This window comes from Colletotrichum lupini, chromosome 9 (assembly GCF_023278565.1).
Source record: "Colletotrichum lupini chromosome 9, complete sequence".
In the NCBI taxonomy this organism is placed as follows: Eukaryota; Fungi; Ascomycota; class Sordariomycetes; order Glomerellales; family Glomerellaceae; genus Colletotrichum; species Colletotrichum lupini.
This window is the reverse complement of record NC_064682.1, coordinates 1,981,226-2,005,642: the sequence shown is the minus strand read 5'-3', so window position 1 is coordinate 2,005,642 and position 24,417 is coordinate 1,981,226. Positions and strand designations below refer to the sequence as shown.

The following is a 24,417-nucleotide window of genomic DNA, read 5'->3' as shown; positions in this document are numbered from 1 at the left end:
ATTTGAACTAAGGTATGCGCTGTGATGTGAAGGAGGGAGGATGAACATCACAGCCGTTGTACAGCCACAATTCAGGACGTCTGTGGGAGCTTAGGTAACTAGATTGCTGAGCCACAATAGCTACCGGGACCCATTCTGGTGGGGCCATGTTGCACGCCTCTGCCCACTCATCCTATTGGCCAGGATTTATGTGGGAGCTCACCAGCCTCGCGAACGCTCAGATGAGGTCGTCATGATCCTTCGCGCTCTTCAACGACTATTGTCCACCGTCGACCGGTCACGACACAGCCCTATTTTGGAGCCAATTCCGTCCCTAACGCCAAATAATTGAACTTCGTCACTGGTTTTTGGCCCGTTTTCTGCCAATTGACCAGCTCGAATCTTCGTGCCATCAGTTCTGTCCCGAACCCGCGCCTCAGTGCAACTGCCGATATAGCCACAGCTTTGCCAACCCGCCAAAGCGCTCATCATGCCTCCCGATTGGAAATTGCTCTACCTTTACGGTGGCGACAAGTCAGTGTGCCCAAGTTTTCTTCACAAGCGTTGCTCGTGGTCATGCCTGACCATCCGGCCTCGTTTTCTGATTCCCGTGTGAAATTGCATTGTTGACCATCAGGTGCAGCCCCTGGGACTCAAGTCTGTGGACCGATTCAGATGACAGAGTACGTGGCGGTAAGAGCCAGTCCCATTTGCACTGCGAGTCACCGGAGAAGGCTGAGTTCTTCGGCAACTTGGACATCACCGCTCTGGGAGGAGCAGGATTTGCGTCGCAGAGGACACTCGGCACACTTGACCTAGACTTGAGTCAGTACGACGGGCTTGCTATCAGAGTCTTGAAGAGCGATTCCAAGAAGTACACAGTCACTATCAAGGATGAAATCCTTCCTCCGAGAGAGGATGGCCGCGACCAGAGCACCATCAGCTGGGAGTATGACTTTGTTCCCGAAGCGGGCGAAGTGAAGATCCCGTGGGAGCAGTTCAAGGCAACCTACAGAGGCAGGGACAAGCCTGATGCCAAGCCACTGGACATTGCCAACATCAAGAGAATCAGCTTCATGATGCGAAGGTAGGACGCAAGCCTGTTTGCGAAACAATCCCCCGGCTGTTGTTAACACCATCGCAGCTTCTTTGGCACCCAGTCAGGTGATTTCAGCTTCACCGTTGGCTACCTGGCGGCTTTCAGCAACCGTCGCGAGTCATCGGGCTCCGATGTCTCGTTCCAAAAGGAATATGTCGCTGCACCTGCACCGGCTAAGTCATCATCATGGTTGGGTTGGCTTTGCGGATGGGGAGATAAACGAGTTTAAGATGCTAAGGCGACTGCAAAGCTGTATGGCAAGGCGGGTAGGAAATCACTATTGTTATTTGACATCCCAAGATATTCCATGGCGTCAGGGTAGGCAAGTGAATTTCATTCCATAAGGCTACATAGAGCTTTAAGCAATCTGGCCCACTACCTTGATCAAGTCAGCAGTAACACCCATGGCCGTGACATCGCCACCGGCACCTGCACCCTGGACGATGAGAGGGTTGCTGCCGTAACGTTCCGTGTAGAAGCTGATGATGTTGTCGCTACCCTTGAGGGCGGCGATGGGGTGAGATGCGTCGAACTGCTCTAGGCCAACCTTGACCTGCTTGCTGGCAACATCGATGCTGCCAACAAAGCGAACGACCTTGCCCTGCTTTTCCGCAGCAGCCTTGGTCTCCTCCATTTGACTGTCAAACTCGGGCAGTTTCTGAAGGAACTCGTCTCCACTCGAGCACGACTCGAGCTCCTTAGGAATCAAGCTCTGGACGGGGAACGAGGTGGGCGATTCGACGGGGAGTCCTGCCAGTCTGGCGAGAATGGTGAGCTTGCGGGCGACGTCGAGGCCGTTGAGGTCGTCTCTCGGGTCGGGCTCCGTGTAGCCCAGCTCCTTGGCCTTGGCCACCTCGGCAGACCACTTGCCGCTGGCGCCCGATGTCGGAGCGAAAGAGTTGAAGAGGAAGGACATGGTGCCGCTGAAGACACCCTCAATCTTGGTGATGCGGTCACCCGTGTCGACGAGATCCTTGAGGGTCGAGATGACGGGCAGGCCCGCGCCGACGGAAGATTCGTGGTAGACCTTGGCGCCGGAGGTCGAGGCCGCGTTGAAGATATCCTGCCACAGCTTATAAGAGCCAGAGAAGGCCTTCTTGTTCGGGGTCACGATGCTGATTCCCTTGCCGAGGAAGACGGGGTATGCGTCGGCGACATCCTGGGAGCTGGTGTTGTCGACTAAGACAACCTTGGCCGGGGCGGCGGCAAGGTAGTCGGCGAGCTGAGGGAGAGGGGGAGGGGCTTGCGAAGCGCGAGACAGTTCCTCGATGGCGCCGGCGAAAGGGGTAGAGGTGTACTTCGCATCGTACAGGGCCTTCTTGCTAGTCGAGATGTAGATCAAGTTGAGCTTCGGGGAGGGTCTGCGAGTGGCCAAGGCCTCGAGCTGGGACAGGAAGCACTTTCCGACACCACCAGCACCTGTAACACCCCGGTTGGTCAACCCAAGTTTGCTAACACGTGCAGTAGGAGGAAGAAAAGCCTTGAAGTTGTTTTGAGAGGTGAGCAATTCTTACCGATGATGGCGATGAAAACTTGCTTGGAGGAGGCCATTGTTACTTGCTTGATTGACTTTTGTCGATTGACTCAGATGTACTGGCAGAAGAGTATGTTATGCAAGTGTACGTTGGGAAATAGACTCATTTTCGAAGCCCCTCCGACCGCGGGGCAGCTCTTAGTGGGGTAAAAGCCATTCAGACCCCGATAATCTGTCGGTGAGTGCGGGGTCGGTGTTCCACTCACCGAGGACAACACCGATCTGCTCACCGAGCGACCGCATCCGGCAGACTGGCATGTCGGCATTCCGCACCTTTCTGAAGACCGAAGTCCAGGGAGCTTGGGCCCTCCTTGGCCAGGTCGTGTCGTCATTCACTCCAGTCTCACCAGGGGTGAGCTTCGGCCGAGTGGACTTCATACAAAGCCATAGGGCTGACTCTACAGCAAGCTCAATTCAATTCTGTAGCTCATAAAGGGTTGCTTGTCCCCGATCTTGCACCGTGGTAAGGAACAGGCGGTTTCCTCGCAACAGCATCGCCCATCATGTCCCTACTACAATCTCTTCTGCACCTCACCAACTTCAAGAACCCTCTGCTGCGGACTCTGATCCCCGCCGTCTCAGCAGCATATGCGATCCAGGCAGCCTTTGCTGTACCGTCAATCGTCGCCCAAAATGAACGTTTCTACGACTTCTCCGGGTCGCTGACCTACTTGTCCGTCACTGCTCTGAGCTTATACCTGCCCTCTCTCCGTGCCAAATACTCCTCGGCCGTTGCCAGTTCAGCACCGCTCCCTGGTCTGCTCGAAGCGTTCACCAAGCCCGGTGGCGTGGGAGCCCTCAACTGGAGACAAGTCGTCATCAGCGGTGCCGTCGCGTTCTGGGCTGTCAGACGTAATATGCCACTCCTCTAGCCGCGCGTGATGGCCAAAAACTGACTGATTGTGAACCGCAGTCGGATCATACCTCTTTCAGCGCATCTTGGAAGAAGGCAAAGACTCTAGATTCGACGAGATCAAAAAGTCCCCGGCGAAGTTTGCTGGCGCCTGGTTCGCCCAAGCAACCTGGGTTTCCCTCTGTCTCATGCCCGTCATCGCTTTGAACTCCGTACCAGCCGCCGCCTTCGCCTCCCTTCCCGCTTTCAAGATCACGGACGCCATTGGCCTGTTCGTCTACGTCGCTGGCTTCGCATTCGAGATCACGGCAGACAGGCAGAAGAGCAAGTGGCTGCGCGAGAAGCGCGCAAAGGCCCACGACGAGGAGTTCATGACCAAGGGTCTGTGGAGTGTTAGGTATGTCTGGCGATTACACCTGAGCGGTGCGCGTGCTGCAAGACCGCATGCGACGCTACCCTTCGACGCTGCGAGAACAAGACACAAGCTGACCCTCTCTGTAGCCAATACCCCAACTACTTTGGTGAGATGTCACTCTGGACAGGTATCGCGACTGCGGCGGCTGGAGTACTTGTGACACAACCCATCCAATTGGCCCTCGGCTTATCGTCTGGTGTCACCGGGCCACTTACTGCGATGGCCATGTCCTATGTGAGCCCGGCCTTCGTCAGCTTCCTTCTCCTCAAGGTGTCGGGAGTGCCCATGAGCGAGAAGAAGTACGACAAGCGCTACGGTGACCGCAAGGACTACCAGGAGTGGAAGAAGAACACACCCAAGTTGTTCCCCAAGATCTTCTAAGTGCGCAGGTACTGCTGTGGGCATCATAATCTTCAATGCATCTATCATGATTTGGGATATACTCAATGGTCAGCGAGCTTATTCTGTAGATGATTCAAACGTGCAATCCATTCAATGCATATCCTATTCCTGGCCAACGCAAGGTTACGATCTACGGCCAGACAATTATCCTTGAGCTCGCAATAGGGAATCCTCAATCCAATCCCTTCTTGGCACGTAGCCAGCCATCCTCATGTTCATTGCATTTGTCCCAAAGCGCCACATTAAAGAAGAATAAACCACCCGCCGGGTTTCAGTAAATCATGAAATGCGCCGTGTTCTCCCACATTTTGGTGTAAGATGGTATGTAGCACGAGGACACCAGTCGTTCTTCCCCGGCAATATACTTTACTGGTGGAACTTCTTGACCTTCTCAACCTCGTCGAAGCTGCCCATGAAGATTCCAGCCCTGTCGTGAATACCCTCGGGAACGACGTCCAGCATTCTCCTCATTTGGCTGTCTACCGCTTGGCCACCGGCTGTGATGATGTTGTTAGCATGCTGCGATTCAACCGGTCTAACAGGCTGCAACTCACCATTCTCAAATACCAAGGCCATGGGCGCGCACTCGTACAGGATACGAAGCTTGCCCTTGGGGCTCTTTTTATCCGCCGGGTAGGCAAAGACACCTCCGTACAGCAACGTACGGTAGGCGTCGGCGACCATGGAACCAATGTAACGCGCGCTGTAGGGCTTGCCGTTCTCCTGCGGCGTCTTCAACGAGTTGAAGTAGTTGTTGGTGCTGTCCTCCCAGTAGAGCGAGTTACCCTCGTTGACGGAGTAGATGGCGCGGGACTGGGGCAGGCGCATGTCCGGGTGGGTGAGGATGAACTCGCCGACGCCGTTGTCGAGGGTGAAGCCGTTGACGGTGCCGCCCTTCATGGTGAGGACGAGCTGCGTCGAGGCGCCGTACATGGTGAAGCCGGCGGCCAGCAGCTCGGAGCCGGGCTTGAGGATGTCCTCCTTTGTGCCGGTGGAGCCCTCGGGCAGCTTGTGGATGCCAAAGATGGTGCCGACGGAGACACCGGCGTCGAGGTTGGAGGAGCCGTCGATGGGGTCGCAGGCGACGGCATAGCGGGCGCCGGTGGCGTCCTTGAAGAAGATGATCTCCTCCTCCTCTTCCGATACGAGCAAGGCGCAGCGGCCAGAGGACCTCATGGCTTCGATGAAGAGGTCATTGGAGATGACGTCGAGCTTCTTTTGGTCGTCGCCCGTGATGTTGGAGGAACCGGCCAGACCCGTCAGGTTGACCAGGGTAGCTCGGCGGATGTAGTATGCGATGGACTTGAAGGAGAATTGCAGAGCGTGACACAGAAGACTGGGGCTATTGTTAGGAGCTATCACGGGGGGTTGGAAGCGCGTATGAGACCTACGTGAAATCTCCGGTGGCTTCCTTGTGCTTGGTTTGCTCTTCCGTCAGGAAACGGGTCAAGGTGATAATGTTGGTGTTGATCTTCTCGGTCTCTTGTTCACCGGCGTTCGTTGTGTAGGCTGACATGATGGGCTATATTTTGGTCTACAGGTACCGAGTCTTAGCTATCAATGGTAGAGGAGGAATGGCCTGGACAGCTTGTGAACAGAGAGAGAAAACTTACGGAATAATTTCAACGGAGGACGAGGGGTTGACACTTGCGATGGCGGGGTTCACGGGAGCTGTAACAAAGAGTGTTGCGCACTGACACAATGGTTCGGGATGTAAGCCGAAGGATAGTAGAGGATAAGTAGATGAAGGGAAATGTTGCAGGAGGAAGGGAGGGAGAGAGAGAAGAGAGAGAGAGAGAGAGAAATAGTCAAGAGATGCGATCACGAAGGAGGAATTGGAAGGGGAATGGACCTTGTTTGTAGTCCCCGGGTCTTGGGGCATGGACTATTACTAGGTAATTACCTGAGACTTCAATCATCAGCGTTGCCGGAAGCTCTCGTGTGTGTACTTCCGTACCAAGGGGTCCTCTTCTGGCTCTCGATGGGCAAAAGCATGGTCCATGGCCCAGCCATGGGAAAATGCCCCTCAGTTCGGCATACGGCTATCACAGGGCCACACGTCCTATTATCGCGCTCGATCCCGAGTCACCACGACAAAGTGGAGTCAACCGCAGGCACCTCCGGCCGAGGGGAACCCGAGACATGGGGACGCGGGCGCAACAAGGAGAGGACGCAAGGCGTCCCTCGAGGATTTCTCGGAAACCCTCGGCGCGGTGTGCAGCGAGCACACACGATGGCTGCGGCAGTCTACGGGTGGCTTTGGGAAAGCAGACTCTGGGAGGGCGGCTGGGCTGGAACAGAGAACCTTGCCTTTGGCGGGGGCGGGGGGGCCACGCCGCACCTTTGTGTGGGCAACGCAGCTTAGCAACACTAATAACTCGCGTCGAGGGGGAGGGGCTCCAGAGCCAGAGGCAACTCTTTCGGGGATAGGAGATGAGCAGACAGAGGAGCGGCAGAGAAGCACGGCGGATAAGACATGACCGATGGACGAGGTGACATCATGCGGGCGATGGGATGGAAGTGTTCTGGAGTCTGAACCCTGGCACCGTTTTCTTTCGGCTTCCAAGCCGTTGGATCTGACGGATATGTAATAATTGCTGTTTCGGCGTATTACCCCGATAATATTCTCCTCTCTGAATAAGGATGTTGGGATGTTGGGATGTTGTATTTTCCATGTTCTTTCCCAGTCTGTGGTGAGAAAAAGGTGTTGACTTTGTCCGGACCAGTGTGCTTCATGTTGCTCCACGGGACGGCGGGGGTCGATTCTACAGTAGGTGCCGGATGGAAATAGAAAGACACGAGAAGTGGGATGGATAGTGAATGACAAGGGGGTTTCCGCGAACCCACTGCTTACAATTACCATAGGAGGAAAAACTAGTCATTGTGTAGTCATGGGAATTCAGCCTCTCCATACTGGTTGTGTGTGGAGAGGGAAGATCCAATATCCGTACCTTACCTCATAGAGAGCAGTTGGTTGCTCATGACTGGAAAAACGGTAAAGATTCAAATCAGAAGCGAAACGCTTTAACGCCTCATTGCCAGGCATAACTGGAGATTATTCTTGGCGTAGATGCTTCCTCCCTACGCAGGACCTTAGCCGCAAAGGGAATTATTCCGTATGCACTTGGTAATTAGGATATAAGTTGCCGATGACTGGCCCCTTAGGCCTTGGGTAAAACGTACTGCCGTCAATTGTCACGGGTCACTCAATTTCCCCAGCGAGCCGCCCCACCTCCTTAGCTAAGCTGACCGAGTCGAAGAAAGTCTCTAGGCACGTGAGAGCCTTCTCCGCACCCGGCTGCTGCTGCTGTTGGCGTTATGGCTGCCCAGGTGCGCGTCCTTCCGTCTGTCTGGCCCCCCGGGTCCCCAGGCTCCCAGCCAGCACCCCAAGCCCCAGCTCTGGCGATGTCTCGGGTTCGCTGGCGGACCTCGGCACGTGGCAGCTCGTCTTTGAGCCGGTCGGCTTGCCCAATGCTCTGCTCTCTCTTTCTCTCTCTAAACCGCACCACCCCCGATAAGACTCCCTATTTGCTTTCGATACCATATTTGAATGCTACAACCTCCGCGTGAAGACCAGCCCACTCATCCATCTCGTGCTGCTTCCCCATCCAAAAAAGGGCCATCTCCATAATCCAGCAAAACATCATTATCCAACTCCACCATCGCATCCATCCCATCCGGTGATTTGCAATCCCATCAAGAACCGCCAAAATGGTTGCCGACGCCCTCATCTACCACCCGTCCGTATCGCACTACAACAAGTTCGTAGCCACCACCGTCGGCCGCGACAAGATCCTCCGCACCCTCCAGTACTTTGCCCGCTTCTACGCCTGGTACCTCTTCCGCACCAATGGCTCCAAGGCCGAGATCGCCCCCTGGGACGCCATCAAGAAGCAGTTCGGCCTGACCCGCAAGATCATGCGCATCGGCAAAAACGTCGAGCACTTCAAGGCCGCTGCCGTCGCCTCCGACGCAAAGACGATGGATCCCGTCCTCCGCTACGCCGCTGTCGGCCGCCAGCTGGGCTACGCCGGCTACCTGACCTTTGACGCCGCCACCGTCCTCGACGCCGCCGGCATCAGAAAGTGGGAGGGCGCAAAGAGGCTGCAAAAGGAGGCCTACCGCTTCTGGGCCATTGGCATCCTCTTCAGCGTCGTCGCCCAGACCTACACCCTCTACCGCCTCCAGCAGCGTGAGGCCAAGGCCGATAAGAAGGAGGGCGAGGGTGTCGTCGAGGCCAAGAGAATAGCAATGTACGTTCCGCATAGTCCCTCGAATGCCTTTTCCAAAGTTCTGGCAACACCAAGCTGACAAAACAAACAACAGTGAGCGCGCCGCCGGCCGTCTGCAGCTCATCTCCGACCTCTGCGACTTGACCGTCCCCACCTCTGCCCTCGCGTGGGCCAACTTCGACGACGGCATCGTCGGCCTTGCTGGCACCGTTAGCAGTTTGATTGGCGTGTATACCCAGTGGAAGAAGACGGCATAATCGCGTTGCCGCACGGAACAAAGGAAAGATAGTACGTTGTATATGTATGCTTGTGATGAATTGTGTTGTATGTCGGATAACGAGATGCGTCGTTGGAGCGATTGGTATTGTACTTGTCTACTAAATTGAAGAGTAGGAACGTTAGGGGTTGAGCTTGACTGAGGCAATGCTTTTGAAATCTTTTGGGCGTTCGGTATGCACCTAGCCTGAGCTGAAGGCATGGTGCCATGATGGGCGGGACAAGGTAGGCAGACTGCCAGCTACTCCCTGCTGTCGATGCGAACATGATAGTCGGCTTGAATACCAAGTAATCCTCTTTCACCAACATCGAATATTCAAGATATTTACGAACGGAGATATCTCTTGCTCTTGCTGATGGCAAGTGGTTTCAATCGCCCTCAGTCGCTACAGCTCATTTGGAAGAAAAACGGTTTGAGCCATGACACATGTCATTGTTCGATTGACTCGAAAGCCGGCCCCCAAGGACCAAAATTGTGCTCATAAAGCGAATACGCCATTTCATTTTTGGTGGATATCCATGCATGTAATCGTACAATATACATCAGGCACTCGACATTTTTTCCCCTCCTGAACTCAACGGACCCAGAATCGTTGCATCCGCAGCTGTGTTGTTGATGATGCTTTGACAAAAATCGCAATTTGAAACATGCCTCGAACGTCTGCTTGACGAACACCGTAGAGGCAGGCGTAAGCCTAACGCTGCTCAACCACCTCATCCTATTTCATTCTCACGGAACACCGCTTGTTGCCATTGATATTTACCATTGTGGCTGGAGCCACTAGAGTGGAGGTGCTTCCAGCATCTATTCAGAGTCAAGGACAGCCCCTATGAGGCAAGTTTATGAGCAGGAGTGAGTTACCAGTAACGGCCACCACGTTCATACTCGCGAGGGTACCCATCACGCGGGTAACCTGCTTCCCTGGGAGGGAAGTCTCTAGGGGGGCGATCATACGGCCCTCTGCCGTTGACATAAGGGTCGGGCGGCGGGGGGTAGTCCCGTCGGTAAGGGTCGTCGTAGCGGCCTCGTGGAGGGGGGTAATCGTCCATGGGGCGACGCGGAGGAGAGCGGTAACGAGCACGCTCGTCGTAGTACTCGCGGCGGGGACTACGCTCACGGTATCCCTCACGATAACCATCTCTGCGTGGGCTGTAGCCTCTCGGGGGACCACGTCGGTCGTAGTCGTCGACTGGAGGCGGGTAGGGTCGACGGCCGCCGCCGGGGGAACGAGACCGAGCGCTGCGCATGTCGCCACGAGGCGGCATGTCCGGTTGAGTCTGGTAAAACGTGAGTACAAAAATTCTCTCATCATCGGTCATCTGCTCTTGCTTACGTCTGCTACGCAGGTAACGCGGCTTCCCTTGAATTCCCGGCCATCAAGCTTCTCGACAGCGGTTCTCAAGTCCGCCGCAGTCTCGAATTCAACGAAGCTGGATAGAGTCTTGGTCAGCAAACGCAAAATTGCAGGTGTTGGGCTAAGGTCAACATACCCGCGCCCGTTGCCGTCGCGGGGCGTTTCCGAGTAGACAACGTCAAGGCTTGACTGACGAGCAAAGTCTTTGAGGTCCTATATCCAGAATCCATGTAAGTTGGTGTCCAGGATCGGTATGATGGGCCGAAGAGGGCTGGTAATCCAGGTTTCATAGACCAGTCGGCAGCAAGCCAAGGGGATTGAAGCCAGGAGTGGTGTCGTCCGGCATTGGGGTTCCGTCGCTGCTTTGGCAGGCCCGCGCCGGTTCAAAGAAACGGCCATGGACTTGGGAAAGCAAGGTTCAGGAGCGCAGCACGGTCCGGACTAGTCGACTGACAGGCCGCCAATGTCTTGGAGCTGAGGCTATACAGCATGCCGAAAAGTCCACAGTCCACCTCGAAGGGTACGATGAAGGTCCAGGCGCGCCATAGGCGCAAGAAGAGAAGGGAATCCAGGAATCCAGCTTAGAGAATGGGGAGAGAACAACAGACCTGCCAACTGGTATCGGTGGGAAGTCCCGTGATCTGCATTCGGTGGGGAGTGCGGCGAGGCCTGGGAGGAGCGCGCTCATTGTTGCCAAAGCCACCGGCACTGCCGCCCTCCCTGTGACGGGTTCCACGGGCAAATTGTACGGTCAAGCGTTCGCCCATGAAGTCGGATCCATCTTTTCAACGCTATGGTTAGCGCACCAGAAATGAAGGGATATCGTTACGCGGTGGGACGGCGCAGTAGGACATACGGAAGGCTAGGCAAGGAAGAAGTTAGCAACAGAGTAATGCATATAGGCGCAATCGTAATTAGAGCTGGGATCACCTACCAGGAACAACATCGCGAGCATCCATGGCATCCTTGTACTCGATGAAGCCGAATCCGTTCATGAGCTTTATTTCGGTAATTTCGCCGGTGCCATGGGTCGCGAAATGGGCCTCGACATCAGCCTTGGTGGCTACGAAGGTTAGCCAGGTTGCGATAAGAACGCGCCGGATGATGCGCAAGGCTGAGCTTACCATTGCGAGGGAGATTTCCCAGGTACAGCCTGGTGGAGGATACCTCGGTCATTGTGGCGTTGAATATGATGCGTCCTTGGGTAAACAGTCAGGGTCGGTCGCTGGATAGGAACAAAGGTTGGCCCAAGATTCCGGTCTGGATGGAGGAGAATTCGCGAAGGCGATGGTCCGCAGACCGGGCAGGGAGAGATGTCCAAAGGGTTTCCAGAGCAGTCCTAACAGAATAGCTGCGAAGGCAGAGAATGGGGCGACTGGGCCGGGGAGGACGAGGCTTCAACGGCACAGGCCGGCTTTGACCAAGGCGCAAAGATTGAGGTATACTGACGATTCAGGAAGACGAGATGCCCGGTCTAGTCGTCGCTCGACGTCTGCGAGAGGGGAATTGAATCGACGGGGGACGGTTGGTGGGCGGGGATATTATGAGGACGGGGATTTCGACGGTGACCCGGTCGGTCGAGTCGCGATGCGATTGGTCGGAGCAGAGATGGAATCTGACTGTGTGAGAGGTCAAGGACGCAGGATTCGGAAGAGGAGGAAGAGGAGGGGTTCTGGAATGGTTGTGGTTGTGGTGGTTTGCGGAGAATGGGACAAGGTGAGGTAGGTAGGTAGGTGTGGTGGTTAGGCAAATGGAAGGTATTTGATATTGCTTAGGTAGTTGGCATCCGTACCTCAGGTAGCTACGCAGTAAGGTAAGGTAGGTACCCTTGGGCAGGCGGTAAAGTTCCTTACCTCTGCGACGGGAGGTACCGCGGTACAAACAGTGGGTACCTGATAAACCTATGTTCCTTGCGATTCGGTAGGCAGGAACTTAGGAAGAAGAGGATGAGAAGGAGCCTTATTTCTTCCTTTCCCTCTTGAATGGAAAAAAAAAAAAGAAGGAGCAGGGGAAACAGCAGGAGGCTAGGAGCTGTGAGTTCGAAGGGTGGAGCGAAAAAGAGAATCAGACATGGGCCTGGAGGGGAGGCGAGGAGGAGAAGACTGAATCTGGGCGTGATGGGCCGCCAGCCGCGCCCCAGAGCACAGCTGCGGCCTTCTGCTTCTGGTCCCAAGGTACCTTTGAGCAATGAGGAGAGCGCCTGCCCCCCCCCCCCCCCGGCGCACTAGACGTAGCATCAGCCAATGATCGCGTTTGATTCAGTCTCCTCGACCATCGTGATCCTGGCTCGTACCTGATGATGGTGGGAACCTGAGGTACCTAGGTAGGGAACCTCACCTCACTCCAAAGGTACTTTTTGAAGGTACACGAGCTCGGGTTCTTTCTTTGAGTCGCAGAACAGCCAACACCTTGCTTTCTTCATCACTCAAAATACTCAGCCAATCCCGTCTACCTAAGAGCTCTTTTGCCCAAGTCCTGAAGGTATCATGACCCTAAGAGTCCCTCTTCATTGATTTACTCATTCATTACAACAGCGATGGCCTGAAAACCCCGGGAAGATGAACCAAAAGCCTCTGGCTTGTTGGACATCTCACCTCGAGGAAGGAACCTTGCCGTTCAGCCAGATCATTTACATCGCTCTAACCCGGCTCAGGTACGGATACCTCGCCAGACCAGGGTCTGCGAAAGGGGAACATCATGTCCGAGGGTTCGCTTTCATCCGATCAAGCTTCCATTCGGCTCCGCGAGTCTATCTCACCAGAAATCTTGTGGCTAAGAGGGCAGCCAACTTTCGTTCTTGTTGTGTTGCAAAGTCTAGACAACATCTCGACTCAGCTTTGCGACAAATCCAGGGGAAGTCGCTCTATGCGCACAGATACCTCACTAAAGGTATTCATACTAGGTGGTCATTGATCACGGCTAAAAAAAAGGCATTCCAATTTCGGGCTAGCTCATGCACGTTGAATTTGACACTCTTCAGTTTGAAGGCCGTCACCTGTGGCTAGCTCCAACGGTCACTGTGGCGCTTTCCCTCCGCATCCTCCTTCTTCTTGCGTTTAATTTCTTTTGTTTCTTTAATGGATCCAACTGTTCCAGAGAGGAGGAGAATAGAAGGAGTCGCCGGCGCAACTTCAAACTCCCCTTAACGTCCCAAAACAGAGAGGGGATGAAATAAGGAAGATCTCCGTCAAGGATGACAACCTCCTCTTGGCTTCGGTCCTATTCCGATTGCCAACATCGCACTGCCCAGCCGGGCCTTGTATCCACGTTGGTTACAAAGTGAACACGGGATGCACCAGTGTTCGGCAACTATTATCACAGTAGAAAGTCTCAGCGAGAGACAGAAACAACAGAGACACGCCGGGCGACCTCGTCTCCAGATCGGTGCCACCCCGGCGCCCTGGCACCCCCCTTTTTTCCCGTACGACCCTCGCTACATTTGGTAACCAAGCCCAGGCAGTTCCAGAACCTGTTCGTTTCACCAACCCGCAATAGGATAGTCGACACCAGGCAACGTCTCAATTCTTAGTCACATTTGAAGAGAAAACCAAGCCGAGATTACCGTGACCGTGAGGAAAATCGGAAGATCAATGGCAAGGAGCCAAGTCTGCCAAGACAGTTCGGATACTGCAACAGGCTGACTTTACTCGATACGTTGTGACTTGTGGAACGAACCAACTTCCCTCTCCACCCTTTCTCCCGCAACAACTATCCATGGCAAATCAGGGATGACTTGAGAGAGCGAGTCGGTCGCGCGCATGCCATCCGATTACCTTACACTACTTTGACACACAATCTGATTAATCATGGTCGATTGATTGATAGAATATATACTTGGTTGTCGCCATATCACCCTACCAAGCTTCACAATCCGATGTGCGGTACCACAAACGCGCAAGCTAAACCCATCCAAGACGTGACGAACGTTCGGTAAAAGATACACCCTGGAGTAATACCGAGTATTCTTAATCATCAAAAACTCCACCAAGCCGTCCGCTCTGAGGGGATGGTGGGACCCCGAAGCCCGAGGTAAGCCTGGCCTCGAAACTCAGACGGCCCAGCAAAGATATCTATTATTCGTATCCGACCTGGTTCCGTAACAGAGACGGGCCTCCTTACTCCTGCCTATTCCACACATACTCTCCTTTCCTCTGCCGACCTATATGTCAACGGACAAGCAAATCTAAACTACCGCTCTCGCGGGCAAGAACTTCAGACTTATTGTCCCATGAGCCAATGTGCAATTTCCTGTGCTGGCTTTCGGTTCTCCCGCTTTTAAGGTTGTCACTATTGACTTGAATGTGTCTTGAGCTTCATCAACCTCGCGCGTGTGGGGGTTCCTGCCTAGCTTCTTTATGTAAGTTTGCGTATCTAGTTGACTAGACAATCCATCGCGATTCCTGGGGAACCGCATATCCTCCCGTAGGCTTCATAGGACACAGTCTCGTGCCTCTTGTCGCTTCATTACATCTTTCCGTGAATAGATCCCTGTCAGGACTTTTGCATTATATGCCACTTCTTGGGCCATCCGCCTTCCTCTCTCCTGACATGAGGGTGTATAAGTATGTATGTACTTCCGGAAGAAGAAATATCAAACCAGACGCCTGCTCATGCAACCTCATAATCGTTTCCGGCGTATGCCGCCGGTTTGGGCTGAATGATCGTACTCCCATCGCCGCATCATCTGTAAACACATCTGAATGGTATCAAACTGACCAAGTAAGCAAAGCCTGCGCGTCTTAACCAAACAAAGTTTCTATCAATTCATCCATGAACGTAAAGGCTAAGTGTGCGCTGAGAAGAGATGTCTTGTTAGCCACGTGACAACCACCGGCAATTCAGCTTTGCACCGACAACTTACTTGAGTCTCGAATTGTTGAAGGTTGCGAACACACGCCGGCTGGCTGCTTGTGCATTCACTCTTCCGACAACGCTTCCTGCTAGGTCGGGTATAAGAGTAGCCAACATCAAGCTGGCTTCCGTCCTCGTCTTCTTCTTCTCTGATGCCGTCCTCGGTTGCTTGTTCTTATTCATTTCACCACCGGGCCACATGCTATCCTTGAGCAGGGCGATGTACTTGATGATGGCATCTTCCTGTACAAGCATCTTGACATTGTCTCGAACCTTGCGCTCGATTGTGCCGCCCAGTAGCTGTTGAAGGACAACAACCACAGCACGCCCTCGAAGCCAGTTGTTTCCTCGGTTGAGTTCAAAGACTTCTAAGAAGATGTCGCAGATAGGTTTGATGAAAGACTCTAGCTCCTTGTTCTCGAAAGCGTTCAGTTCAGCCTCGGCCTCAGCAGCGCTGACACCATCCTCGTTAACAGGTAGTGGCATAGCGTTCAGCTGGTTAGTGGCTGCTGCGATGAGATTCTGACCAGCCACAGACAATTGATCCAAGACAGGAATGTTGCCGAGGATGTCTTCCATTCCATCCGTAACGGAGTCGTAGAACCTTGTGATCATGTCTTTCTTGTCCTCGCGATCCACAAGATCTTGGCCTTGCGCTATCACACTTTGCGACAAGAATGCTCGCAGATCTCGACTCCTGCACGCCTCTGGAAGCTGAAGGAGATCTCGGAGATACTTCTCAAGGGCCGTCCGTCGTTTGCGTAGAAATTCACTCTGGAACTTCATAACCATCCTTCGCCTGGGAAATTCTAAGTTCCGAACAGAAGGATATCTTGAGCGAAGTCTCTGGTGCAGATCGTGGAACTCGCTATACCGGCGAGTAACCATCCATGTCGCGGCTGGCATCTTCTCGCCAGCATCTCTTTGCACCTCGATCACATACAGGGCAAATTCCCTTCCATCGTCCTCCTTGCCGACTTGGATGGCCTTGATCTTGATCGTTGACCGCCCATACAAGCTGTTGTCGCTTTCTTGAACAACGTACTGTTGCCTTTGAAGTTCTTTGCGACGGATCTCACGTTGCAGACTCGCCTTGGACTTCCGCAGGATACGGAGCTCAGCCGTGTTGTTCGTGAGGTCCGCCTTCTTTGTTAGTGACTCGACAATAGCATCTTGTGCTATGAGGCGGTCAATATCATTGGACAACGCCGTGATAGCTTCTGCTAGCCCGAGGTCACCAGGGGCTGCTTCCTGGATTTCGTCCTCAACATCGCCTTTTGTTTCTTCCTCTGGATCGTCTCGTTCGTCAGAAAGGTACTTTTCCTCATCACCAAAAAGATCGTCATCTACAAACACTCCAATGCGAGATGCCGCACTAACGAGGCCAAGAGATGCAAGGCTTGGTTTGTCGGTTTCCTTGGAGGAAGCTGCAGGTCTTGACATTTCAAGTGATCCACGAAGGGATTCGTTATCTCCAGAAAATAAACTTGACCTGTCGACTTGATCATCCGCCCCAAATAATGATTCTCGAAACTCTTCAGCCGTTTGCGGCCGATTGTCCTCCATTATGTTGTTCAGAGCTTCTTCCATTGCTTGTACCACGTTCGTATCTGGCACAGGAGGCTTGCCTGCGTCCTGGTCAAGACTAGCGACCGAGTCCATCATGCCCTCCTGATCGAAATCGTCGTCGTCAAATAGCGGGGTTGAAACATCTTCCTCGAAAGAACGACGTTGCTTAGAGAGCGATTCAGAACCGTTCCCGTTAAGAGCGAGGCTGGCCAAATCCGATGCAGAACCAGCTCGCCTTGATAGCGGTCGTGTTAACCTTGGGGCTATACGGGTGACAGGACTGGGCTTGAATTGGAAGGAATGAGAGCTTCGATGCGTCGGTGGGTGTGCTGGAGTAGACGCTGACGGCTCTGCAACGGGTAGTGGTGCACTTTTCGCCGACGCTTCTTGTGAGGCTAAACACTTGTAGAATAGATCAGACTTCTTGAAGGCCTGGAAGAATTGGGCTTGCATCGCGTCCAAGACAGCTGTCTGGGCCCTCAGGATTGCTCTGCGAGCCCTGTAGTACTGCTCGGGAGTGGCTGTCTTGCCGGCGTTCAGGAAAGCGCGCACCTCATCTCGGGAGGCTTTCGAGACCTTCAGTTCGGGTTTGGATAGATATGCGTGGTCAATCTGGCCCAAATCCTCACGGTCAGAACTGGTCCACATTGGTAGATTGGACGGTAGATGCTCGTCATCTTGGCCCTCATCCTCCAAAGGATTGCGAAAGCCATCAACAACCAGCCAAAATTGGACCAGAGGCATCATGTGGTGACGATCCATGAACTCCATGAAATACGACAAGCCTGATGCATCTCGGAGCAGGTCAACAAGAGATGCATGCTCTAGCTTGGAGGGTGCCTGAGGAACACCGGAAGGGCGGGCGGGCAAAGTCGCGGAGGACTGTCGACTTCCACCGGCAGCAAGAAGCTGGACGCGTTCATCCAGTAGTCGCTTGCCCATTTCTAGTCGTCTGAGGTAGACCTGATCCTGATTTTCCTCCAAGCAATCCCGCTTCAACTGGCTCGCGACCTCGCTCCGTAGCCGCCTTGCATCCGAGAGATTGCCGACTTTCCGTATAGCGCGGATGAACTTCTCAAACTTTCTCTCACTATCGGTGGGCGAGAGACGGGGTATAATGGCAGCCTTGCCTGATCTTGGTGCTGGAGAAGCATGTTGATCCAACGCCGCCCTGAGCTTCCGGACTGTCGACCGATCTTGCAACATCGAACGCCCGTAGTTTTCCATAACTTGATTCCAGGTGTCCGGCTCGGCTAGGATTTGCATTACGGGAAATAGCACAGCGCAGGCAACAATCTCTCGGATGATGCTCGAGACGGCTCGACTGGCAAGCATGTTTGGCGGTAGGACTTTTGGCAGAATTCCAGACACCATCTTTCGTAAATAATCTTGCTGCACGAGCTTTGTGTCGGGGAATGACAAGGAAGCTGCGGGATGGAGCTTCCCATCCTTGTATTTAGAGGCAATTGCGAGGTCCAGCTCCTCCGATTCCGTCACCGATCGATTGAGTTTCTTCCCTCGGACAGCTCGCTCAGCCTCGTAGAAATCGCGGAAATGGGCGTTGAGCATCGGTACGATTCGAGTGGTGACGATGTCGACGAGGTCAAGCTCCAAGAGGCGCTCTCGAATGTTGATGAGGGCATCGCGCACAGCTTTATCGACCTCGTTGGAGAAGACTGGGTTCTTGCTGATGTTGGAATACCACGAGCTGACAAAATCCCGTATGATGAGTTCGAGGAGGTCGTCGAGGGCTTTGGATATGCGTTTGGAGTTCGGGTCGAGAGCGACTTTCGTATAAGCCTGTCTTGTTTGAAGGCTTGAGACCTGTCGGGCCCAGGCCTTGGGTGCGAGGAATGCAGGGCCATTTGGTCGCGGGGATCGGTGTCGCAAACCGTGTCCGAAGCCGCGCGACGTAACGAGGACGAGGGCGAGAAAGGCGACAATGGTCAAGATGACCCCTCCAACCAAGGCGTATCCTACCCATCTCAAGACCGGGACCCAGCTAACAGCATAGCCCCAGGCTATGAAGCATGTGACGGCGGCAAGGATCAGTTCTCTTCCTTGCAAGGCCATATCCAGATCGGTTGTGAAGGGCGATAGGCTGTCGCTACATCGTACGTCGTCGATAACTGCGGTACTTTTGGGAGCTGCTGGGTTGGGAGATCTGGAGGAGAAGAAGAATAGGTCGGCTTGGCTGGGCCTTATCGATTTCAGGGGACGTGAAGGTGCGGGTCGAGAGACACGTGTGGATGGTGGATGGCGGATGATGTTGAGGTGTGACCGTTGGACGCTTGTTCCCGGTGCTTGCAAGGTGAGGGAGCACCTAGGCGTGTACCTCGGTGAAGTGTACCTGACCTCACCGTACTTACGTGCACATTACCTCAATTTGGGAGGTACCGTTTGTACTCTGTATACCAGGTACAGCAGGGTACCTAGGCACTGACCTCAGAATACTAGCGGCTTTTGCAATACTCTTACCGTTGCTGCAGGCGCGCAGCAGGGTTGGGTGCATGAGGTGAGTCTCGGTGGGGCCCTGCCACTTGAGGTACCTCCGTATGCTTAAAATGCGCTTGCCTTTCACCGGAAAGCTACCATTAGGGCATGAGTTGCGTCGAGAATATAGTTGGATGTATGCAACTATGCGGACTTTTTGCTAGTGCATGAAGCTATAGCGGTGAAAAGCCCATGGGACTGAACGTATTGTAAATAGCCTCGACCATCGTCGAGCTTGCATGTACGATAGTAAGAGTTAAACATAAAGTGGCCTGTCAACGGCCTCTGACATACGTATTTTGAAGTTCAGTATTCCATCAAGACCAGGGCACAACATAGTCATCTCTGTGAATCTACGACAAGAGGAAAGGGGTATTATTTGAACTTTTTCGAGCCTCAGCACCGGAGTCTCTCTTCCCAGAGAGCCATGCCGCCATCACTCTGGTCAAGTCCTTGCCATTCACCATGGAGGATCTTCCAGCCTGCGGAAAAGCGCAATGTGCTTCTGGCCCTGATTCCGCGTCACCTTCTTGCTCTCCTCCGTCTCGGACGCCATCACCTTGACACACTCGTCCGCCTCCTGTTCTTCCTCGGACACACGCTCGAATGCAGGATGGGCATTGAAGTGGCCCACCATCCACTGATGCAAGGGTTCGACGTCTGTAATGGTGTACACGATGCCTCCTGGGCGCAGCGCAAAGGCGTATTCGGAGTTGAGCGTCGTTGATACGATTCTGGCCTTGTGTTTCCGTGCCTTGAAGTGCGGGTCGGGGAAGCAGATGAAGATCTTGGAGAGCTGTGCCTTTTTGAAAAAGTTGGGGAGAAACTTCATGCTGTTGGCTCGGAGGCAGCTGATGTTCTGGTACCCGCCAGTCTCCTGATTCTGAACTCTGAGGGCCTTGATGCGCTCCTGGACATATTCGGTAACCGAAGTGCGGATCTCGAGGCCTGCAGAGGGAAGAAGGGTCAGCACACTCACCGGTTGCGAGCTTAGAGAGCCCACCTACCGAGAATGAGGGTCTCTGGGAGGATCGGTGACAGAGCTACGGTCAGGCCTCCGAAGCCGCAGCCAATGTCAACAACCTCCACATCCTTCGTTAGACTGCGCGTTTTCGGCTTCGAGGCATCCAGGGTCATGGATTCCGTGACTGTAGGATCGGTGGAGGGAGTCTCATCGTTGGCTGCGAAGGCGGGATAGTACTGCGTCCAGTTCATGGAGTCTGGACTGGCCGGGCTTTATTTGGGACGGCGACAGTTAGCGAGAGAGTAGAGATCAGAGGGCGGCATGACCATTGAGACTCAACTAGACTAATTGATGGTCCGAGAAAGGGTTTGCATGGGCGCGTTGGCGGTAGAACTTCTTTTTGGGCAGTTCAGCCACGCCATCTTGGTTGCGCGCATTGCGATACTCCTCCCTCTTTGTGGTTTTGTTTTTCTTTTCCGGTCTACTCATGGCCAGTCGCTGGTCGAATCCGATCAATTACCTATGAAAAGAGCCGTAGAGAATGATTAGACACGTTCAAGCTGTCTTTGGGCAGAGAGACGGCTTGGGTGGGGAGTCGTCTGGTATGCGCTCAAAGTGAATATTTGGCCGCCTGAAAATCAAAAAGTTGCGATGGGAGCGGGCGGTGATGCATGGCGGGGGACGATGAAAGCTGCCGATTGGGCAGGCGGTGAAAATCGACACTCGACCTCCCCCGTGAACCTCAGGGTATCGGTACCTGAGTGATAAGCGATAAGAGCTGAAGGCCCGCCCGACGCACCCGTGCCCGCTGCGGGTTCCTAGCTGCGTCACTCATTCCGGGTGATCAGCCACCCGCCAGTGTACCTTACAAGTTAAGGTATGTTTTCTAACGCTGAAGAGGGGCCGAGGGCGCCCCTTTTGCCATCCAGAACACGACGGGAGGGTTTCCTAGATACAGGTGTAGGATATATCAGTGATGGATTTGTGAGAGAACAGAAAAGGCTCAGAAGCGAGCGGGATGACTAAACTACCTTGGCCTTAAGGCATGGGAAGACATATAGCCCCAGCTTCCATCGAATGGAAAGAGGGGGGGGGGGGGGGGGGGGGGTCGCGAAGTGACAAAAACAACAGCAGAGAGCGAAAGTGTGAGAAGACACATAGGCAGAGGAGAAGAAACATGGAGAAGCTAAGAGACGGTGGGGAGGAGGGGGGGGGGGGGGGGGGGGGGGGGGGGGGGGGCGCTCTCGGAAGATTACCAAAATGCCTTGTCACTTACAGAGTGAGAAAGTCGTTGCACCGTGGCCGCTTGATCTGGACTAAACACTAAAACGTGACGGAGGCGTCGGTCGGCCATCCCATGCTCTCTCCGCGCATCCTCATAAGCATCTATATCAATGCCTCCCTTTGCCTGATTATCCACCTCGGCACCCAACACCTGACTGTCTCACGACTGGCCCGCCCAAGAACATGGCCGAGGGGAATATTTATTAACATAGAGATCCCCCCAATTGCATCCCTCGGCGCAAAGGGTCCAACATCCCCAGCAACGACCCTCTACCTGATTGCTCAATCACGTCTCGTCATACCACTCTCAACATCCCTTTCGCTACCTGCCGTCAGACTACCTTAGATTTCTGCCGTTACACGCGCGACTGCACCAACCGGCCATTGCGATTCAAGAACACCCCGCCGCATTACTCCCTCCCGTCATTCTCCCATCATCGTCATCTTTCTTCAATCAATACCAATCTAAATAGCCAACGGCCCTCGCCGTTGCTCCCGCAATCCCCTGATGAATACTCACGCGCAAACCGTCTCGTGGTACGACACCATGATGACCTACTCATTACTACACTCCGACTATCCTACCATTGTTAGATACATTTCAGGCGCCTTTGTAAGCCCAGTAAAATTCATCCCAGCCGCCGCGTCTCTAACACTCCTTCAATAGATCGCACTGGGATTCTGCTTCTTTGGCCCTATCCTCCTCCTGATCGGTGTAGACATCGCTATCTACACCTATAGAATATGTTGGAGCCGTCCATGGAACCAAAACCAAAATCAGACGTCTTCACGCGAGCCGAGGCACCTGTCGCAACCGCAAAAGGCACAACCGCCGCCACCACTGGAAGCCTCGGGTGGAACGACGGCCGTCCCTTCGACAGTGACAGATTCAGCGCGGAAACGTATACAGCATCCGAGCGAGTCCGGGACCGGGCACAGCTCATTTTCTGGGTAGAGCGAATGCGAGGTTATGATCAAGGGGCTGTGCTTTGAACGCAAGGTTTTTGCGAGAGACTAGAGCAGTAGCTCAATGGGCGTATAGGTCACGGTTGCGTAATGAGCTGCGAAAAGCGTTTCTCTCCTGATCCAGCGTTTTGTTTTTCTTCTTTCCAATGTGTTTACTTTATCGGGCTCCCAATCGTATCTGGGCGGTTCTCATGATTGAAGGGGAGGCTCGCTTCTCGTCTCGTTTGTTGAGGTTCCCTCATGAATGGGATGTCATAAATATTTACTATGAAGCCACAGGGGCAGCAGACACGAGTACTAATACGGAAAGCTACCTTCCTCTTGCATGGAATTTCGGGGTGCCATAAGATTCCAACTGGGCCTCCTAAAATATAGATCCGTAAACAGAACTTACGAGAAATAGCAATGTTTCCAGGAATACGAGTAGTGGAAGGTTTCAAATTAGTTGAAGACATCATTTCTAGGGTACCTGGAGCTCTGTTCTAGGGTACCTGTGGCGGTTTAAATTCTGTTTCTTGCTTTGAGGTAGCACCTTGGTGTCGCCTGCCCGACGTCCCTGCTATTTCGATAACGATAAGGGACTTTGGGGTGGGATTTCCACAGCGCTCACTGCGCACGCATGCGTCCAGGCAAGATCCTCCCACCTACACCACCTCCTCGACGAACGCCACCATTGTACATAGCGACGTCAAACACAGCAAGCATTCCTTTGGATTTCTGGTCAACCCGAGTGATACTCTCGGAGCACACCAAGATGCAGCACACCAAGACCCCGCAAGATCCAAACCTCTACGGTCAACCGCCGCCCAAGAAGCGCAAAAACGACACGGCCCTCGGCAGCTCGCTCGACTTCACAGCCCAACTCACCTCCCTCATGTCGGCCACGCCCTCCTCAACATCCTCCGCACCAGCACGGCCTCGACCCTCCAAGGCACGATCCAGCCTCTTTGGCGGGAAAGGAAGAGATAACGACAGGCAGAAAAAGAAATCCGCCGACGCAGCTAGCAGCAGCAACAAGTTGAACCTAAAAGACCCGCTCGGCACGGAAGAAGAAACGTCAAACCTCGCCAGCGCACGGCGCAAGATGGAAGAGAAGGCACGCCTCTACGCAGCCATGAAGCGGGGCGACTACGTCCCCAAGGAGAACGAGGCGGCGCCCCTCATCGACTTTGACCGAAAATGGGCCGAATCCGAGGACAAGAAGAACGGCCGCCGGGAGGATGCGAGCTCAAGCGGCTCCGACGATAACGAGTCCGACGGCGACGGCAACGACGAGGACAACACAATCATAGAATACGAAGACGAATTCGGCCGTCTCCGCCGCGGCACAAAAGCAGACAAGGAACGCCTCGAGCGCCAGCGCTGGCGCGGCCTCCTCGGCGCCGAAGAGCTCGAACGTATGTCGGCCCGCCCCGCGGCCCCGGCCAAGCTGCTGTACGGCGACGCCATCCAGACCATGGCCTTCAACCCGGAGGACCCCGAAAAGATGGCCGAGCTGGCCAAGAAGCGGGACCGCAGCGCCACGCCGCCCGAGGCCAGGCACTACGACGCCGACAGCGAGATCCGCACAAAGGGCACGGGCTTTTACAAGTTTAGCAAGGACGAGGAGACGAGGCAAAAGGAGTTTCAGGGGCTCGAAGAAGAAAGAGTGCGGACGGAGGCGGCGAGGAAGGAGAGGGAGGAGAAGAAGGAGGCGAGGCGCAAGGAGATTGAGCAGCGGCGGAAAGAGGTCGAGGCCAGGAGAGCCAAGAAGATGGCTGAGAACTTTTTGGACGGGCTGGCCGCCGACATGAAGGAAGAGTGACGGTTGAGGAAGGCGGTGATTTGAAAATGATACCCAGTAGGCAGCACATTTGCATTACGAGAGCAAGGCCGTTTTGCCATACAATGTGGTTTCTTTCACGTGTGACTTTGAATTCCTCTATGCCTACCGCTCTACACATAACACTACGACTAAGATAGGAAGACTTGCAACATGAATAAATCTCTTTAGGTAAGTGTGTGGCCTACTCTGAGAGGAATCGGCAGGCTATATAAGTAAACCTTTCAGCCGTCCTACAAGTGGCTTTTTGGGGGCATCTTTGCCCATCCATAGGTATTTGCCAAATATGTATACAATCGCCTGCCTAATTGCGCCTACTGAAT

At 54.0% G+C, this 24,417-nt stretch overlaps 11 protein-coding genes across 11 annotated transcripts; 5 read left to right on the top strand and 6 right to left on the bottom strand.

Moving 5' to 3' along the window:
- Positions 1-469: 469 nt before the first annotated feature.
- CLUP02_16507 (complex I intermediate-associated protein 30) lies at positions 470-1,307 on the top strand (the record flags this gene model as incomplete). Its single annotated transcript, XM_049295428.1, has 3 exons — positions 470-513; positions 617-1,066; positions 1,124-1,307. 3 exons carry the CDS (start codon positions 470-472, stop codon positions 1,305-1,307), a joined length of 678 nt encoding a protein of 225 aa, XP_049152575.1.
- Positions 1,308-1,436: 129 nt separating this feature from the next.
- CLUP02_16506 (homoserine dehydrogenase) lies at positions 1,437-2,990 on the bottom strand (the record flags this gene model as incomplete). Its single annotated transcript, XM_049295427.1, has 3 exons — positions 1,437-2,529; positions 2,593-2,671; positions 2,819-2,990. 3 exons carry the CDS (start codon positions 2,988-2,990, stop codon positions 1,437-1,439), a joined length of 1,344 nt encoding a protein of 447 aa, XP_049152574.1.
- Positions 2,991-3,115: 125 nt separating this feature from the next.
- CLUP02_16505 (uncharacterized protein) lies at positions 3,116-4,261 on the top strand (the record flags this gene model as incomplete). Its single annotated transcript, XM_049295426.1, has 3 exons — positions 3,116-3,464; positions 3,526-3,862; positions 3,967-4,261. 3 exons carry the CDS (start codon positions 3,116-3,118, stop codon positions 4,259-4,261), a joined length of 981 nt encoding a protein of 326 aa, XP_049152573.1.
- A 165-nt stretch (positions 4,262-4,426) lies between these two features.
- Positions 4,427-5,798, bottom strand: CLUP02_16504 (fructose-1,6-bisphosphatase; the record flags this gene model as incomplete). Its single annotated transcript, XM_049295425.1, has 4 exons — positions 4,427-4,490; positions 4,653-4,779; positions 4,837-5,618; positions 5,674-5,798. The coding sequence occupies 4 exons, from the start codon at positions 5,796-5,798 to the stop codon at positions 4,427-4,429; spliced, it is 1,098 nt and encodes a 365-aa protein (XP_049152572.1).
- A 395-nt stretch (positions 5,799-6,193) lies between these two features.
- On the bottom strand, positions 6,194-7,929 carry CLUP02_16502 (uncharacterized protein; the record flags this gene model as incomplete). The annotated part of the gene is made up of 4 exons (XM_049295424.1): positions 6,194-6,324; positions 6,392-7,156; positions 7,533-7,745; positions 7,824-7,929. 4 exons carry the CDS (start codon positions 7,927-7,929, stop codon positions 6,194-6,196), a joined length of 1,215 nt encoding a protein of 404 aa, XP_049152571.1.
- A 64-nt stretch (positions 7,930-7,993) lies between these two features.
- On the top strand, positions 7,994-8,771 carry CLUP02_16501 (peroxisomal biogenesis factor 11; the record flags this gene model as incomplete). The annotated part of the gene is made up of 2 exons (XM_049295423.1): positions 7,994-8,535; positions 8,609-8,771. The coding sequence occupies 2 exons, from the start codon at positions 7,994-7,996 to the stop codon at positions 8,769-8,771; spliced, it is 705 nt and encodes a 234-aa protein (XP_049152570.1).
- Positions 8,772-9,220: 449 nt separating this feature from the next.
- CLUP02_16500 (pre-mRNA splicing factor) lies at positions 9,221-11,272 on the bottom strand (the record flags this gene model as incomplete). Its single annotated transcript, XM_049295422.1, has 10 exons — positions 9,221-9,454; positions 9,525-9,595; positions 9,666-10,068; positions 10,125-10,221; positions 10,282-10,358; positions 10,440-10,586; positions 10,658-10,725; positions 10,762-10,926; positions 10,985-11,007; positions 11,076-11,272. The coding sequence occupies 10 exons, from the start codon at positions 11,270-11,272 to the stop codon at positions 9,221-9,223; spliced, it is 1,482 nt and encodes a 493-aa protein (XP_049152569.1).
- A 45-nt stretch (positions 11,273-11,317) lies between these two features.
- CLUP02_16499 (uncharacterized protein) lies at positions 11,318-12,734 on the bottom strand (the record flags this gene model as incomplete). The annotated part of the gene is made up of 5 exons (XM_049295421.1): positions 11,318-11,540; positions 11,608-11,817; positions 11,999-12,054; positions 12,216-12,323; positions 12,675-12,734. 5 exons carry the CDS (start codon positions 12,732-12,734, stop codon positions 11,318-11,320), a joined length of 657 nt encoding a protein of 218 aa, XP_049152568.1.
- A 1,782-nt stretch (positions 12,735-14,516) lies between these two features.
- Positions 14,517-21,691, bottom strand: CLUP02_16498 (uncharacterized protein; the record flags this gene model as incomplete). The annotated part of the gene is made up of 13 exons (XM_049295420.1): positions 14,517-14,604; positions 14,694-14,829; positions 14,890-14,939; positions 15,007-18,900; positions 18,963-18,972; positions 19,044-19,153; positions 19,523-20,006; positions 20,066-20,292; positions 20,363-20,503; positions 20,603-20,844; positions 20,914-20,970; positions 21,299-21,461; positions 21,681-21,691. 13 exons carry the CDS (start codon positions 21,689-21,691, stop codon positions 14,517-14,519), a joined length of 5,613 nt encoding a protein of 1,870 aa, XP_049152567.1.
- A 123-nt stretch (positions 21,692-21,814) lies between these two features.
- On the top strand, positions 21,815-22,261 carry CLUP02_16497 (uncharacterized protein; the record flags this gene model as incomplete). The annotated part of the gene is made up of 2 exons (XM_049295419.1): positions 21,815-21,919; positions 21,974-22,261. 2 exons carry the CDS (start codon positions 21,815-21,817, stop codon positions 22,259-22,261), a joined length of 393 nt encoding a protein of 130 aa, XP_049152566.1.
- A 630-nt stretch (positions 22,262-22,891) lies between these two features.
- On the top strand, positions 22,892-24,076 carry CLUP02_16496 (uncharacterized protein; the record flags this gene model as incomplete). Its single annotated transcript, XM_049295418.1, has 1 exon — positions 22,892-24,076. The coding sequence occupies one exon, from the start codon at positions 22,892-22,894 to the stop codon at positions 24,074-24,076; it is 1,185 nt and encodes a 394-aa protein (XP_049152565.1).
- Positions 24,077-24,417: the final 341 nt, after the last annotated feature.